The sequence below is a fragment of the Citrus sinensis genome, chromosome 8 (assembly GCF_022201045.2).
Source record: "Citrus sinensis cultivar Valencia sweet orange chromosome 8, DVS_A1.0, whole genome shotgun sequence".
In the NCBI taxonomy this organism is placed as follows: domain Eukaryota; kingdom Viridiplantae; phylum Streptophyta; class Magnoliopsida; order Sapindales; family Rutaceae; genus Citrus; species Citrus sinensis.
Genome location: NC_068563.1, coordinates 12,795,010 through 12,809,704, shown reverse-complemented (window position 1 = coordinate 12,809,704; position 14,695 = coordinate 12,795,010). Strand labels below are relative to the sequence as shown.

Here is a 14,695-nt window from a genome sequence, read left to right as displayed (position 1 = left end):
AACTAATTAGAAGAAGGAGCTACTTACCTAAAGAAGTTAAATTCCGGCTTTAGTGCAGCAACGGATCAGCTCCCGTCGCCTGACTGTGCAGCAATGAAATAGTCTTCTCCTTCTCAAAAGTCCAGCGCTTCCCCTTCTCGAAACACATTTCAGTCATGTACACTCGTCCAAACTCGATTTGGCATGTACGAGTCATGTTTCAGCCATGTAAGCATTTTAAGTTGAGGATACTTTGGTAATTCACATGAGTTTTCAGAGGACATTCATGAAAATTTTAATAAATTCAATTTTTTGGGTATTGGAATAATTTTGAAAGTATCACAGGGTATCTACAGCAATTGGCTCGCAAAAAAAAGAGGGTTGGTCAATCCAAGCAGAAAATCAACAGCAACTCACCCCAATTTCTTGGAGAAATGTTGATTTCAGTGCAATATCAGGTTGTCTGATTTGAATGCAAAATCAACTCACTCCAATTTTTAAAATCTTCGAAAATTCAGTTTCTTCTCTTGCTCAAACCCTGAGTTCATGGAATGACCGCAAAATTGTAATGACCAAGAACAAGAACACCACAAAGAACTAATTTCTCTTTTAAAGCATTGGACGAAATAAAAAATGGAGAGTAGCTAATAAATTATTGCCTACATATTAGGGAATCAAAAATCCTAGTTTCTTTAAAAGAATTCTAGCCAGTACAAAAACTCATTGATTTCACAACGATATTGAGCGAGAACGAGCGAGGACGCGTTTGAGTCCAAAGAACCTGCTGCATTTTCTCAATTTCTCATCTCTTCTAAACCCTAGGTATGATCCGATTCGTGTTTTAATCGATTCTGTTTTGAAATTTTTTTATAGAAATAATAATTAATTTACAATTCAGAGGATGAGAATGAACTCTTCTTTTGGAGATTTTCTGAACTCTTCTTTTGATTCCTTCAGTTTCGTCAAATCCACATACAGTTTCACAAATTTCAAAATTTTATTTTTTCTTTATCGTCAAAGACGAGTAGCACTTGTGCTCACAGCTTGGAACTAATACACCCACCAACGCCACGTGCATCAACTGAAGGTGTGTGTGCGCTTACCCTTGTCTCTGTTTTTAATTTGCATATTAATTTTACATTCTAAAATAATTTTTTGTCTTTGTTGCTTTTCAATTGAATATTGAGTTGTTAATTTACTTTTACAAGCGTGTTACAGAAGTTCCGAGTGAATTAACCGAAGATCCAAAGTTCATTCCTTTAAATGCTTATGATCCCACCTCCACCAACCCCTCCCCCCCCCTCCCCCCAATTTCTTGTAACGAATGCTTCTTTCTTTATGCTTAATATAACACATCAAATTATAGGACTTGAATTCTCTCCTAATCTAATTTTTCCTAAGATTTAGAGGATGGTAAGGATTTATTTTTAATATTTCTCCTATCAGTTACTAAAGTTATGTATTTTATTCCTAAATTTCAGATTCTTTTCTCTTTATTTATTTCTCTTTCCTTTTTTTCAAACATGCACTTTCTCTAATTTAAATCTCGTACTTCACCATTTTATTTTTCTTTCAAGATTAAAAAAGAAAGTGTCAAAATTGAAAGATCAACAGCAAAATTTCATTGTTCGACATGTTTTGCTGGAACCTTACTGCAAATGTTTTGCCAATTTGGCTTTCAGTTAAACATGGTTGTATGGCTGTACGGCTAATATTATTACATACACTTTGATCTTAAATATGAATCCAGTTTTCTTATTGTCGGAAAAAAAAGTTAAAGTGATTAAAATTTAATTATGATTATACTGAAATTCAACAGTACAGTTTTCTTGGAGAGTAAATGGCTTAAAGAAAGGTTTGGTAAAACCTTGAAGCTTTTACCTCTTTAATTAGATCATAACTATAAGATTAAGATATTTGATCGTTATTTGACTTTTTACTTGGATTTTACAACTATAAAATTCTTGTTTATAGGCATTACTATTGTTGGGCTTTAAAGTGGAGGATGCAGTGAAGGTGAAGCTTTTTGACTTTTTTTTTTCATTTGCGGACCTTTTTACTCAAATATTTGCTTTGATGGAGTAGTGGTAAATTGAATTGTAAGAAAATTGATTCTAAGTTATTAACAACTCTAAATGACTTTTGTTGGTGTAGATACGGCAGCTTTTAAAACAGCTCGAAGGTGAGTTCTCGGAGGTATTAATTTGAAATCAAATTTTAATTATTATTTTTTCTTTAAGCCTTTGGTTGTGCCATTAAAGAACCAAGCTTGCAGGGTTATGTCTGTTCTAATGAAAAGTGAGCAAACTAAAAAGAAGTAACTGGCATTATGTTAAAGAAGTTCATTTTTATGATCCTGACAACATTTCCAAGGTTTTGCTCGGCCAGAGTTGCCAAATGTCATTTTAAGAGTTAACTAACTATTTTGTGTATAATTATCTAAGCCACTTCAATGTCTAGTGAAATATTAGTGACCATTTATATATTTTAGGGATGACCACTGCTTGCAATTATCGTAAATTATGGTGGTGGAACTGCCTATTATTTTTATATTTGGCTTAATCTTAATGTATGCTTTATGTAACAGTGTTATGATAAAAGTACCTAACTAAGGTTGGTATATGATATTTGAGAATGTACAGTATGTAGTAGTCTATTAATTTTACTCACTGTATGTTATGTAAATAAGAGGAAATATTTGAAGTCCTTGAGAAATTAAAGCCTTATATATGAATATTTTTGTAACAGAATATTTTTTGTCATGAATTCATGATGATTTTTCACAATCATATATCTGTCACACAACATTTTAGAGGAAAATTTAAAATTATTTGAATTTTTTGGCTGAAAAATTATTATTATTTAAAAATTATTATTATTATTATTATTTTATTTTTATTATAATTTGAATTTTACTATTATTATTATTAATAAAATTTTATGAATTCCTAAGTTATGCAAAATTGGTTTCATAAATTAAATTTTCCAATATAATATTAATATAAAATATAATATTAATAATTAAAATTAATGATAATCTATCATACTTTTGTTATAAATTAATGACAGTAACATAGATGATGAATAGACAATCTATCATACACCTCCTTTTATGACAGTTATAACTTATTTCCAGTGATCTATTACTTATTTTCTTATAGTGATATTTTATTATTAAACTCTAAACAATGGCTGCAACTTATAAAATTTGGCAATACAGCACAATTTGCACTCCTGCAGTCATGCATTACGAAATAAATGAACGATGAACCATTGCCCAAAAATCCATGATCATCTTCACCAGCTAGGCAGGGAAAAATAAAAGCTATTTCATAAAAACAGAGCCTCTGACTTCAAAAGAATTTACTCATTTTTTCCATTCCCAATCACATAAATATTACAAATTTATGCATTTACATGCTTTATTAATCTCTGAGCAGGTTCTGCATATCTGTAACATCACAGGATAGTGGCTGTTAACATGATTTTCTACCAATTCAATATACATCAAAAACCATATCCTTTAAACAAATATACACAACATGGCAGCACCAAATTTTTCATCTTATATATCCAAAACGAAGAAAGCCAAATTTATAAATTACATGCAATAGTGTTTAATAGAGACTAACCTCTTCGGAGCTTCAGTACCAGTCGCGGAAGGGACCACGCTGCCGTTTGTACTCGCTCCTCAGCAATCTTCTACCACCACCCAAGCTTGTCTCGTTCATGGGCAAGTTCAAAATGGTGATGAATCTTGATCCTCAAGCTCGATAATACTCAATGTTTCCAAATCGTTGCTACTGAGAGGTGAATGTTGTGTGAAATTGTAAATCATTTTGCATCAGATTTACACTTTTGTGAAGAGTTATTTTCAAAAATTACACAACGGATAATGAATTGGACCGGCTAATGGAGTGATGCAGCAGGTACTTCGTGCTTGCCAGTGCTGCTACAGTTTAAGTTTCTAAGTTTTTTTTTTTTAATTTTAAATGAGCTTTTACGATTTAACCTCATGTACTGATACTATACATAATTTTACACCAACAGCAAGGGAGGCCCGTAAAAACACCTTCATACTTTCTACTAAATTATAAATATGTGAAATCTTAGGAGAGGAATGTAAAAATAACCTTGCAAATGGTAGCTATTCATCGTGATGATAATTGATGATGCTCCTGCCGATTTTGTGATGATTGAAGAGCTACTTTCTCACCTGGGAGCCACTAATTTTCTTTTCTGACATTTTAATTAAAAAAAATTTGTGTGCAACAGTAATTTTCTAGATAGTCACAACATTGTATTGTCTTATTCCATAATCAACTCTTTAGGTGAATTGATTCTGACGACCGAACTGATTCTGATGGCTCAACTGATTCTGATTCGGATAACTCAACTAATTTTGATTTTAGCATGGTTTGGTCAAAAAATCGATGCCAATACCAATGGCCATGCCAAATTATGTCCATGGATTCTAAGGGAATCCTTTTTGTCTCAGGCAGAAACCAAACCACAAATATCGTCATAATGAGAGTCCATCCAGCATAAAATAAGTATGCCCCATACTTGAAGTGGCATAACATTGGATAGACTGTTTGAATTGTGATAAAATTGACTGCGAAACTGATGGCAGTGCTTAATCCTTGACCAGCCGAGCGAACCTCAATGGGCAATATCTCGCAGTTCAAAATCCAAGGTAGCGGCCCCCAAGACAATGCCATTCCTACACCAAGGAAGCATCTTAAGATTAGCGCCACAAAGGCTGAGCGCTTCGAGAATATTGAAGTTCCATGTGACCGTGATTCTGATGCCATTAAGATTGCCAGTATTACCTGCACAACCGACACATATATTAGATAAACTGGAAAATGATACAGATAGATAATCTAAATAAAGAAGCGCCAAATTATTTTAAACATTAGATAATTTATTCTAATGTTTCCCCCCTTGTTTTAGTCCCTAATTTTTTTTTATTATTTATTTCAACTCTCAACTTAAAACTATAATATGAAAAATTATAGGCTTATAAATTTTTTCTACAATTATAATCTTATTACTAGTTTAATGTGACATGTTTGTCAAATGATATGAAGAGTTGTTAACAATCAGATTTATTGGTAGATGCCTAGGACCAAGTTATTATTATTTCTTTTTCTGCTTTTGTATAAAGCTTATCGATTTTTCTTAATAAATGATTCGCTACAAACGGATTTTTTTTTTAAAGTAAAATTCAAATATTAAAATTATAATGTGAAAGATGTAAAGTGTTATATTAAAAAATTAAAAGTAAATGAGAACTTGAGTGGTAAAAAAAAAAAGGAGAAATATTAGGATCTAAGGTCATTTTCCCTTGAAAGAAAGGAGAACAAAATAGTTGCAATACGATACTAACCTGACAAATGAAGATTTGGCACCCACCCACTATTAACATGATCCTACGTCCAACTCTATCAATCAAATAACCCGTTAAAAGCAGGCAGACAAAAAAAATTGTGCTCTGTATTAAAAGTATAGGAAAAACATCTTTCAATCTAATGCCAAGGGATGTAACAATAAGTTGTCCAACCACGGCATTTAAATTGAAGCCTGTAAGTGCTTGAAATGTTGGGAGAGCGATTGCAAACAAGAGGTGGGGTCTGTATTTCCTTTCCAAAAGCATCTTGTATGGTGTCTCACTGGCAATCCTCATGTCTTCATTGTATTTAATTAGGTATTTCAACTCATTTTCAGAATCAAATTTAGTGCCACGGACTTGATTCAAGGATTTAAGAGCTTGTTGCACTTTGCCTCGTTGGATAAGGCTACTTGGTGTGTCGGGTATGAAAAAAGCTATGATGGTCATTATAGTGGCAGGAAATCCAGATACACTTACGGCGATGCGCCATCTCTTGGAATTTAAGGAGGACATTATAAAATAATTAATCCAACTTGCGCCAGCCACCCCAGACCAGAAGAATATTTGGAAGCCTATCCCAATTGCACCTCGCCATTTCGTAGGAGCCATCTCGACTAGATATATTGGAGCTGTCTGTATATAATCACCATTTAACACCATCAGTAAGCCAATACTACAAAAACATCTAGCAATGACAGTTCAAAACGAATATAGATAATAGTCTTAAAATTGTCATCATTGTTGTTGTTGGGGAGCTGAACCTAGGATTTTTAGGTATTCAGTTCAAAATACTAGCCTATTGAGTGGAATAACTTGTCCTATGTTAGGAAATCATGTAACTTCCCTTAAGGGGCTGGACTTTGGATTTTTTGGTATTCGACCTTAAAGACTAACTTATTGGGTGGAGTGATCTATTCTACAAATAAATCCAAGTAACTCTCCTTTACTAGCTAATGTGGGACACAATCTAATGCCCCTTGAATGAAACGACTGCGAGACCTTGGTCTTTTCATCTGACGCACCTAAATTATTCTACCACCATATTTTGACTACTAATATCTTCCACTTGTTAGTAGATGGGCCTAAGATTTTTAAATATTTAACTCAAAAGACTAATCTCAACATTTCCATTTTTATGACAATTCTAAGAAAGACCATCATCTTACGTAGTGTGGTTACATCAACATAAAATGACGGTTTATAGCCACCATTCAACAACATTAGCAAGTGATTACACATATAGCAACAAATAAATTATTAGCACACCTGATTTATGAAACCAATTCCCAATCCAGTAAAGACACGACCTAAAAAGAGCATTCCCATATTTACTGCTAATGCATGAAGGCTTACACCAATCAAGTAAATGATACCACCAATGATTAAGGCGCCTTTACGACCTGCTGACGTTGTCAAGCGACCTGCCATTAAGGCTGAAAAGATACCAGCAATATACAAAGAGGAGTTGTATGCTGTTAGTTTCCAACTATAAAATAAACAAAAGCCATCCACAACTTTCGCATTTTTCTGGCTACGCAAAACTGATGGGAAGAATTTCTTCAGAAATGATTCTGCTTTTGTTATGCCACCTGACAGTTACAAAAATATCCTAAGCGTAGTTAGATGAAATGTCGAACTCAATCATAATGACTAATTTCCCATAAAATAGACTAACAATGCACAAGGATAGTGAGAGGATTTACCATTTATACCAATATCATACCCATACATAAGTCCAGCTGAAGCAACAGCAATGCAAATTATCAGCATAGGTCCTGTCAATCTACCTTCTGAATTAAATTCATTGTCACGCTCGTATATTATGATTACTCTTCCTTTTCTCATATTTAATTCTTCTACACACTCTCTCTTCCTCTAATCAAAAATTTGATCGAGGAGAAAAGAGTGTTCTCACTGCAAATGTATAATGGAAATGCTTTCATTGCTATATAATGTATCTCTCTCATAATAGAAATAGAAAACGGTTAACTATTTTCACTGTACGAGGGACCTTGAATCTCTCCAAGTTCAATGGTTGAAGCGTCACCTGCGTGCTTCCCTTTATATCAGCAATAATAAAAGGGAGAATTAAGAGCGTGCAATATATGAGCATTATATTTTTATTCCTTCAATTTGTAAGGACATGTTTGATTTTTCATTTTTTCTTTATACATTATCTTTAGAGGGAGCCGTAAAGCCTAGATTATTATTTTTAATTCTTACATCCTCTAATATTTGAATATTAGTGGTCAAATAAAGAAATCTGTTTAAAAATTATTTTCTATGCCCCTGGGACTTCGTTCTAAAAGGTGTTTTCTTTTTCATTATATGTACATATAAATATTCGAAAATGAGGACCAAATAAAGAAATATGCTTGAAAACAATCTTGCATTGCCCTTGAGACTTTGTTTTAATGTTGCCAAGCTCCAAAACTTTATTTAAACATTCAAACCTAGGTGGTGAATCAAATAAAGTTATAAGACATTTAGAGTGTGTTTACTTGAGGGTTTAGAGAATGGGAATGAAGGAATGTGAATTAAACTTATGTTTACTTAACAAAATATAATTTGGGAATAAGAATAAAATATGTGGGTTCCACACAATTTGGAAATAAAGAATGAGAATCTCATTCCCATAGGGGGTTGGGAATGAAAATGAAGGAATGAGAATAAAACATGAGTTTACTTTTATATCCCTATAATTTTTTCATATTTTCTAAATTACTCTCGTTCAAATCAAAATTAATTTTTATTATTTTAAATGTCATTATTATTATTATTAAATTTATTTTTTTAATTAATAGCATTTTTATAATAATATTTATACATGTATCTAGTTAATGAAAATTACATTATTTAATATTAGGTTATTTTGGTAAATTGATTCTCATTTCCATTCTCCATTCCCATTTGTTTTGCCAAGGAAACACATTAATGGCATTCCAGCACATTCTCATTCCCATTTATTTTTACCAAGTAAATATTAATTGAAATCTCAATCTCATTCCTCAATTAAATTCCACCTCATTCCCATTTCACCTTATTCTCATTCCATGAAGTAAACGCATCATTAGGTTTAGGGATGGCAAAATACAGGCTTGGGCCGTTCTTTTTCAAGCTCAGGCCCAAGTCCATTAGAGTGGAAGTGTAAGGGTGAGTCGGGCCGAACTTGGCCTTCACTTATTTTTTAATTTTTTTAAATTGTTATAAACTTGAAATGAGTTAATAATAATCAAATTGTTATAATCAACAATGAATAAAAAAATAATATTTCAAAATTAAATGATAAATAAAGAAAATGAAGAAAATCAAAGTTTAGAGATTTAATTTTTTATTATTGCATTCTCTAATACAAGCATCCTCTTATTTAATTAACACTTAAAAGAGAGTTTAGTATTATAATTTTAAGTTTTTTAATTAATTATTTATATATGAATTAAGGATTTAATCTTTCTTGTTTTTCTATTATTTTTAAATTTTAATTTATTATTCTAATTAATAGATTTATGTTTTTGAAAAAATAGAGGGCTTAGACCTGAGTTGGGCTTTTTTTTTTTTCTAAACCCTTGTCCAGACCCTCATGTGGGAGGCCCAGCCAAAGTTCGTGGGAATGGACTGGGCCGGTTCGGCTTTTTTTCCATCCCTATTGATTAGTATTAAAAAAATTTTAATTATCAAGCGATAATAATGTTATTTTGTGCTTATGTTATAATTTATATTTGTGTTTGTGTAATATATTATGAATTATTAATTATATTTTAAATATATCTAATTTTGTGTGTTTATTAGGTAAAATATTAATTTCATGTAATTCGAGGCTCCAAACAGATAAACGGAGGTCAAATTTAGATTCCGGAGGTCCGAAAACCTTACTATGAGTCAAGATCGGCTTAAAATTGGGCTTGTGTAAAAAGAGTTGACTTTTCCTATTTACGGAGCACTGATTGGATGATAAAATGAGCTTACAATAGATATGAGTGCATGGGATAGCTGGCAATTTTGACTAAATCTCAGCCGTTCATGATTCAATGGCCATGATTGTGCCACGTGGCAATGGTGAATGAAGCAAGTTGTAGGATCCGAATCTTTGTATTCGAGTCGACCCGATCCACTCATTAACCCTCCAAATCTCAACCGTTCTTTGGCTAAATCAGACAAGTCAAATGATGCCACGTGTGATGTTGACTTTGGAAGTTTGACTATCCGTTGATCTTGATCTAATGGTTGCTAAGAGCGCATGCATGAAGGTTATGATGGACTGCAAAGCACTGGATTATGAATTTCTTTTTCTATAAATAGAGCCTCATTTTTATGTTTTTAATCATCTCTCTACATCTTTCTTCTTCTCAATTTTTCTCTATCTCCCTGTAATCTTGATTTTTAGGTGTGTTTTTAATATTTTGTATAATTATTTTTTAAAATAAATTTAGTTTTATTTTCAATTTTAGTTTTTTTTTACTTTTAATTATAAGTAATTTAATTTTAATAAATTTTTTTATTTCAATTATGCTTAACTAAATAATAATAGTTATAGTAAGGTGAAATTCTTAGGAAATAAATATGATTTAATCAAATTCTATTTTTTATTTTATAAATTAAATTATTTTCTATTTAATTTTATATATTTTTTATATTTTGAAATTTTGATTTATTGTAGACAAACAAGGGAGTTTGGCACAATAAATTCTTAATATCTTAATTTAAGGTATGGTAAATGGTATTTTGACTTATTGTAGACAAATTAAATTTTGGCGCAATAAATACTTAATCCATCATAAAATTAAAGGGAAATAATAATAATTTATATAATTAATCTTTTGGGCAATAAATCTAAAAAAATGGCAAAAAGAATTTATTAAGTTTTATTTACTACTAAGAGTGGATCCACAACCCTAACTATTTCAATTTCATAGTTTCATTTAAATAAAGTTATTTATATTCAAGTTTTATTTTTACTTTTAGATAAAATAAAATAAACAAATTAAATCTTTTCTCTGAGGATCGACTTCGGACTCACCGAGTTATAATATAACAAGACATTCTTATACTTGAGAGTAAAAAAGTACTTTTAAGTTGTGTCAAGTTTTTAGGGTCATTATCGGGGAAAAGTTTTTATTTTGTTTTATTTTTTCATTTTTGGTTTTTTCTCTCTGTGTAAAGTTTCAGCTATACCCCTTTTTCCTTTTCCAAAATTTTGTTCAGACCCGAAAGCTTTTAGAAGCTTCACTTTTATCCCACATGGCTCAATTCTAAACTTCCAAAATTTGTGGTGTAGCCATAAAATTATAAATAATTTGCAATAAGATCCCTAGACAAAATTTCTCACAATAATCAGAGTTGGACTTACATTTTGGACTTATTTGGACTCAATTTGGACTTAATTTGGACAAACAAACTAACTACTAACTCTTAATTTTCTAGTTACTAACTGTTAATTTTCTAACTACTAACTCTTAATTTTTATTTATTTTTTTAATTTCAGTATTTATTTAATTTCGCATTTATTTATTTATTTATTGCTTTATTTTATTTTGTTATTTTATATTGGTGGGTTCAACCACCAAAATTGCAATTTAATTTTAATTTTAATTTTTTAATTTTTGTACACTTATATTATTTGCATATTTAATTTTCATTTGTTTGTGCAATTTTCATTTAGTTTTTGTGTTACCAATCACGGACGAGGTCCAAGACGAAAACCTTTTGGGCAAACCTAATCCTTAAATTGAGCAGGGAGACAACCATTCTCAACATGTATGTGATCAAAATCAATCAAGAACTTTAAGAGACTACATGAATCCAACTAGAACCGGAGCACTATCGTGTATAATATTTCCTCTAGAAGCATCTCGATTTAACTTCAAACCATGTATTATCCAACTTTTACTAACATTTCATGGTTTAGAATCTGAGAATCCATACTTGCATCTAAGAGATTTTGAGGAAGTTTGTAATACATACACAGACCAAAATTGTAGCATGAACATAATTAGATTAAAGTTTTTTTCTTTTTTTATTAAAAGATAAAGCTAAAACTTGGCTACAGAATCTTAGATCTGGATCAATAAGAACTTGGAATAATATGCAAGAACAGTTTTTGAAAAAAAATTTTCACCTCATAGAACCAATTCTTTTAAAAGGCAAATCACTTCTTTCACTCAAAAAAATGGAGAAATGTTATACCAATGTTGGGATAGGTTTAAAGAATTGCTTAACATATGTCCACACCATGGTTTTGAAACTTGGCGATTGATCACTTATTTCTACGAGGGTTTAATACCCCAAAGTATACAGATTGTTGAAATAATGTGTAATGGTAAATTTAGGGATAAAAATCCTGAAGATGCACTAAATTACCTTAACTAATTAGTTGAAAATGCACAACTTTGGGATACTGTTGAAACTTTTGAATTGACAAATAAGCAACAACCATCTCTATCTAGTGGAGGAATTTATAACCTTAGGGAAGATCATGATTTACAAGCAAAATTTGCATCCCTAGTTAGGAAGGTTGAAGCTTTGGAAAACAAAAAAGTGATCAAGTAAAATTTGTTCAAGAAATTGCATGTGATGTTTGTAGTTCTAATGATCATTTCACTCAAGATTGTCCCACTCTACCTGCACTTAAAGAATGTCTAAATGATCAAGCTAATACCATTAACACTTTCAATAAAGCAAACCCAAATTCACAGACTTATAATCCTGGTTGGAGAAATCATCCAAATTTCAGTTGGAGGAATAATAATAATGCACAATCTTCACAAGCACCAACTCCAAAAAATTTTCAAAATACTCAGCCTTATGCACTATATGTTCTACCACCATGGAAAAATCTAGAAGACACAATTCATTCATTCATTAGAAAGCAAGATGTTATTAACAATCAAAATGCATAAACTTTTTTCTTATTTGAAATATACTCTTGCTAAAATTACTTATGCACTCACAATTCAAGAAAAATGAAAATTTCTAGCCCAACCACAACAAAATCCTAAAATTCAACAAAATCCACCCACGGACCAAGTCAAGTCAGTTATAACTCTTCGTAGTGGTAAGGTTGTTGATAGACCTATACTTGAACCTTGTCAAGATGATGAAAATTCAAAGGGTTAGGACTAAATGAACTTACACCTAGTGAAGAAATAACTAGTGTTCCGCCTAAACCACCATTTTCGCATGCATTAAATAAACCAAGGAAATCAAACAACTCTTCTGAAATTTATGAAATCTTTAAGCAAGTGAAAGTTAACATTCCTCTATTAGATGCAATCAAGCAGGTACCTTCATATGCCAAATATTTAAAAGACTTGTGCATTGTTAAGAGAAAATTGAAGGTAAAAGAGAGTACTTTCATGGCCGAACAGGTAAGTACAATTCTGTCTACTAATAACAAGTTGAAATATAAAGATCGTGATTGTTCTACCATTCTTGTATTATTGGTGATCACATAATTGAGCATGCTTTACTAGATCTTGGTGCTAGTGTTAATTTGCTTCCATATTCAGTTTATCTTCAACTTAATATTGGTGCGTTAAAATCAACTTCAACTATACTTTTGCTTGCCGATAGATAAGTTAAAGTACCAAAAGGAATAGTGGAAGATGTTTTAGTACAAGTTGATAAATTCATATACCCTGTGGATTTTACTGTCTTGGAAACTGAACATGTTGTGAATAATTATAAATTGATTCTTGTAATTTTAGGTTGACCATTTTTAGCAGTTGATAATGCTTTGATTAATTGTAGGAATGGTTTAATGAATTTATCCTTTGGAAATATGACTTTGGAATTGAATGTTTTCAACATGTGCAGGCAACCTAATGAAGAAAATGAGAATGAAGATGATACTGATGAACAAAAGGAGTTGTTTGAATCTTGTGATTGACACTAAAAAATGTATATTTAATAAGGATAAAATTATTAGTTTTTCACTTATTGTGTCGATTAATGCGTTCATTATTTCTAAATTATTTTAATACTCCCCAAATATATTTTATGTTAAATTAATTCGTAATTTGTTCATTTTTATCTTGTAAATATTTTTCAGGAATAAAGATGAAATTGGAATTGAAAGCGAAAACAAAGAAGAACTACTGGAACACAATTGAAGAGATGTAATAATAAATAATAAAAAAATAAAAAAAGAACAAAAGTATATTGGTGATGGTCAGGAGGCCATCACGCCTCCTGACCATCACACAATTCAATATATATATATAATATAAAAATAAAATAAAATATTAATATTAATAAAATAAAAGAAAAGAAGATGATTTACTTTGCCTATAAAAGGCAAAGGGGTGGCAAGCGATGGGGAGACGCCTAAGAAGAGGGAGAGTTATTTTGAGAGCTTAAGCCGAGAGAGAATAGAGTGTAGTTGAAGAATTTCTTTCTTTCTTTGTTTCTTTTCTTGTTTCCATTTGTATCAATTTTCTTTGTAATATATTTCAAAAAGTTTATCAAATAAAAAGAGTATTGTGTTTTCTTTCAATATGAGTAGCTAATTTTATTAAGCTGAGGTGAAGGGTGAAGCTCAATGTTTTAAACTATTAATTATTATTATTTTCTCAAATGAGTTTTTAAGTTTATTTAATTCTTTTCTAATTATTTTTATATCATGTTAATTTATAAATCTCACTGGATTTTATGGTATTTTGACATAATGTCGACACATTAATATAGTGTGGCACATTAGGTACTTTATTCTATATTTATCCATACACATAGAATTAAATGATATAATAATTAATTGGTAAAAGTGAGGCAAAATATAAATGAGAGAGTATTAAAATTATACTTTGAATACAGAGAGTGGATCCTAAACCTTAGCTTATTTTTAAATTGATTTCAAATAATTTCTTTTCCCCACAATTAATTTTCTTAGTTTTACTAGATTTAAAACTCCCTGTGGTTCGACTCCGGTCTCACCGGGTTATATTATAACTAGACACTCTTATACTTGAGAGTAATACACTTTTGAGTCATGTCAAGTTTTTGGCGCCGTTGCCGGAGAGTTTTCTAAATTTGGTATTAGTTTGTCTTTACTTTATTTTTATTTTATTTTTATTTTTTTTATTTTGTCTTTAACATCTTTACGTGATTCTATTTTATTCTCTTTTTGTAAAACTTCAGTTAGCACCCCTCTTCTTTTCAAACCTTAACATTATCTATAAATTTTGTGAGAAACTTCATCTTAGCCCAGAAACCTTTGCAAATCAGTCCCCAAATCAAATTTATTTCTTTAAATTTCTGCAATTTACTTTTCGCATTTATTTTAAATGGTCGGTTCTACTACCTGACTGTTATTTAAATTTTGTTAAT

General features: G+C 30.9%; 1 protein-coding gene, 2 long non-coding RNA genes and 1 other non-coding gene across 4 annotated transcripts; 1 reads left to right on the top strand and 3 right to left on the bottom strand.

Moving 5' to 3' along the window:
* Positions 1–562: 562 nt before the first annotated feature.
* On the top strand, positions 563–2,690 carry LOC102623537 (uncharacterized). The gene is made up of 4 exons (XR_001506741.3): positions 563–801; positions 937–1,066; positions 1,954–1,995; positions 2,134–2,690. It is a non-coding gene; the product is annotated as an uncharacterized LOC102623537 (long non-coding RNA).
* Positions 2,691–3,261: 571 nt separating this feature from the next.
* On the bottom strand, positions 3,262–4,221 carry LOC102623717 (uncharacterized). The gene is made up of 3 exons (XR_372627.4): positions 4,113–4,221; positions 3,612–3,782; positions 3,262–3,430 (listed from the first exon to the last, which is right to left on the bottom strand). It is a non-coding gene; the product is annotated as an uncharacterized LOC102623717 (long non-coding RNA).
* Positions 4,222–4,641: 420 nt separating this feature from the next.
* Positions 4,642–7,219, bottom strand: LOC127899321 (sugar transport protein MST1-like). The gene is made up of 4 exons (XM_052432673.1): positions 7,078–7,219; positions 6,641–6,963; positions 5,908–6,007; positions 4,642–4,811 (listed from the first exon to the last, which is right to left on the bottom strand). Exons 1-4 carry the CDS (start codon positions 7,217–7,219, stop codon positions 4,642–4,644), a joined length of 735 nt encoding a protein of 244 aa, XP_052288633.1.
* Positions 7,220–11,501: 4,282 nt separating this feature from the next.
* Positions 11,502–11,610, bottom strand: LOC112496530 (small nucleolar RNA R71). Its single transcript, XR_003063091.2, has one exon. It is a non-coding gene; the product is annotated as a small nucleolar RNA R71 (small nucleolar RNA).
* Between the last annotated feature and the right edge of the window lie 3,085 nt (positions 11,611–14,695).

Bases quoted from the DNA above. Each gene is read 5' to 3' on its own strand.
- LOC127899321 (XM_052432673.1), bottom strand. From the start codon at position 7,219: ATGAGAAAAGGAAGAGTAATCATAATATACGAGCGTGACAATGAATTT. The intron at 6,964-7,077 runs GTAAATCCTCTC...TGTAACTGTCAG, and splicing joins GTATGATATTGGTATAAATG to GTGGCATAACAAAAGCAGAA. The intron at 6,008-6,640 runs GTGTGCTAATAA...GATTATATACAG, and splicing joins GAATTGGTTTCATAAATCAG to ACAGCTCCAATATATCTAGT.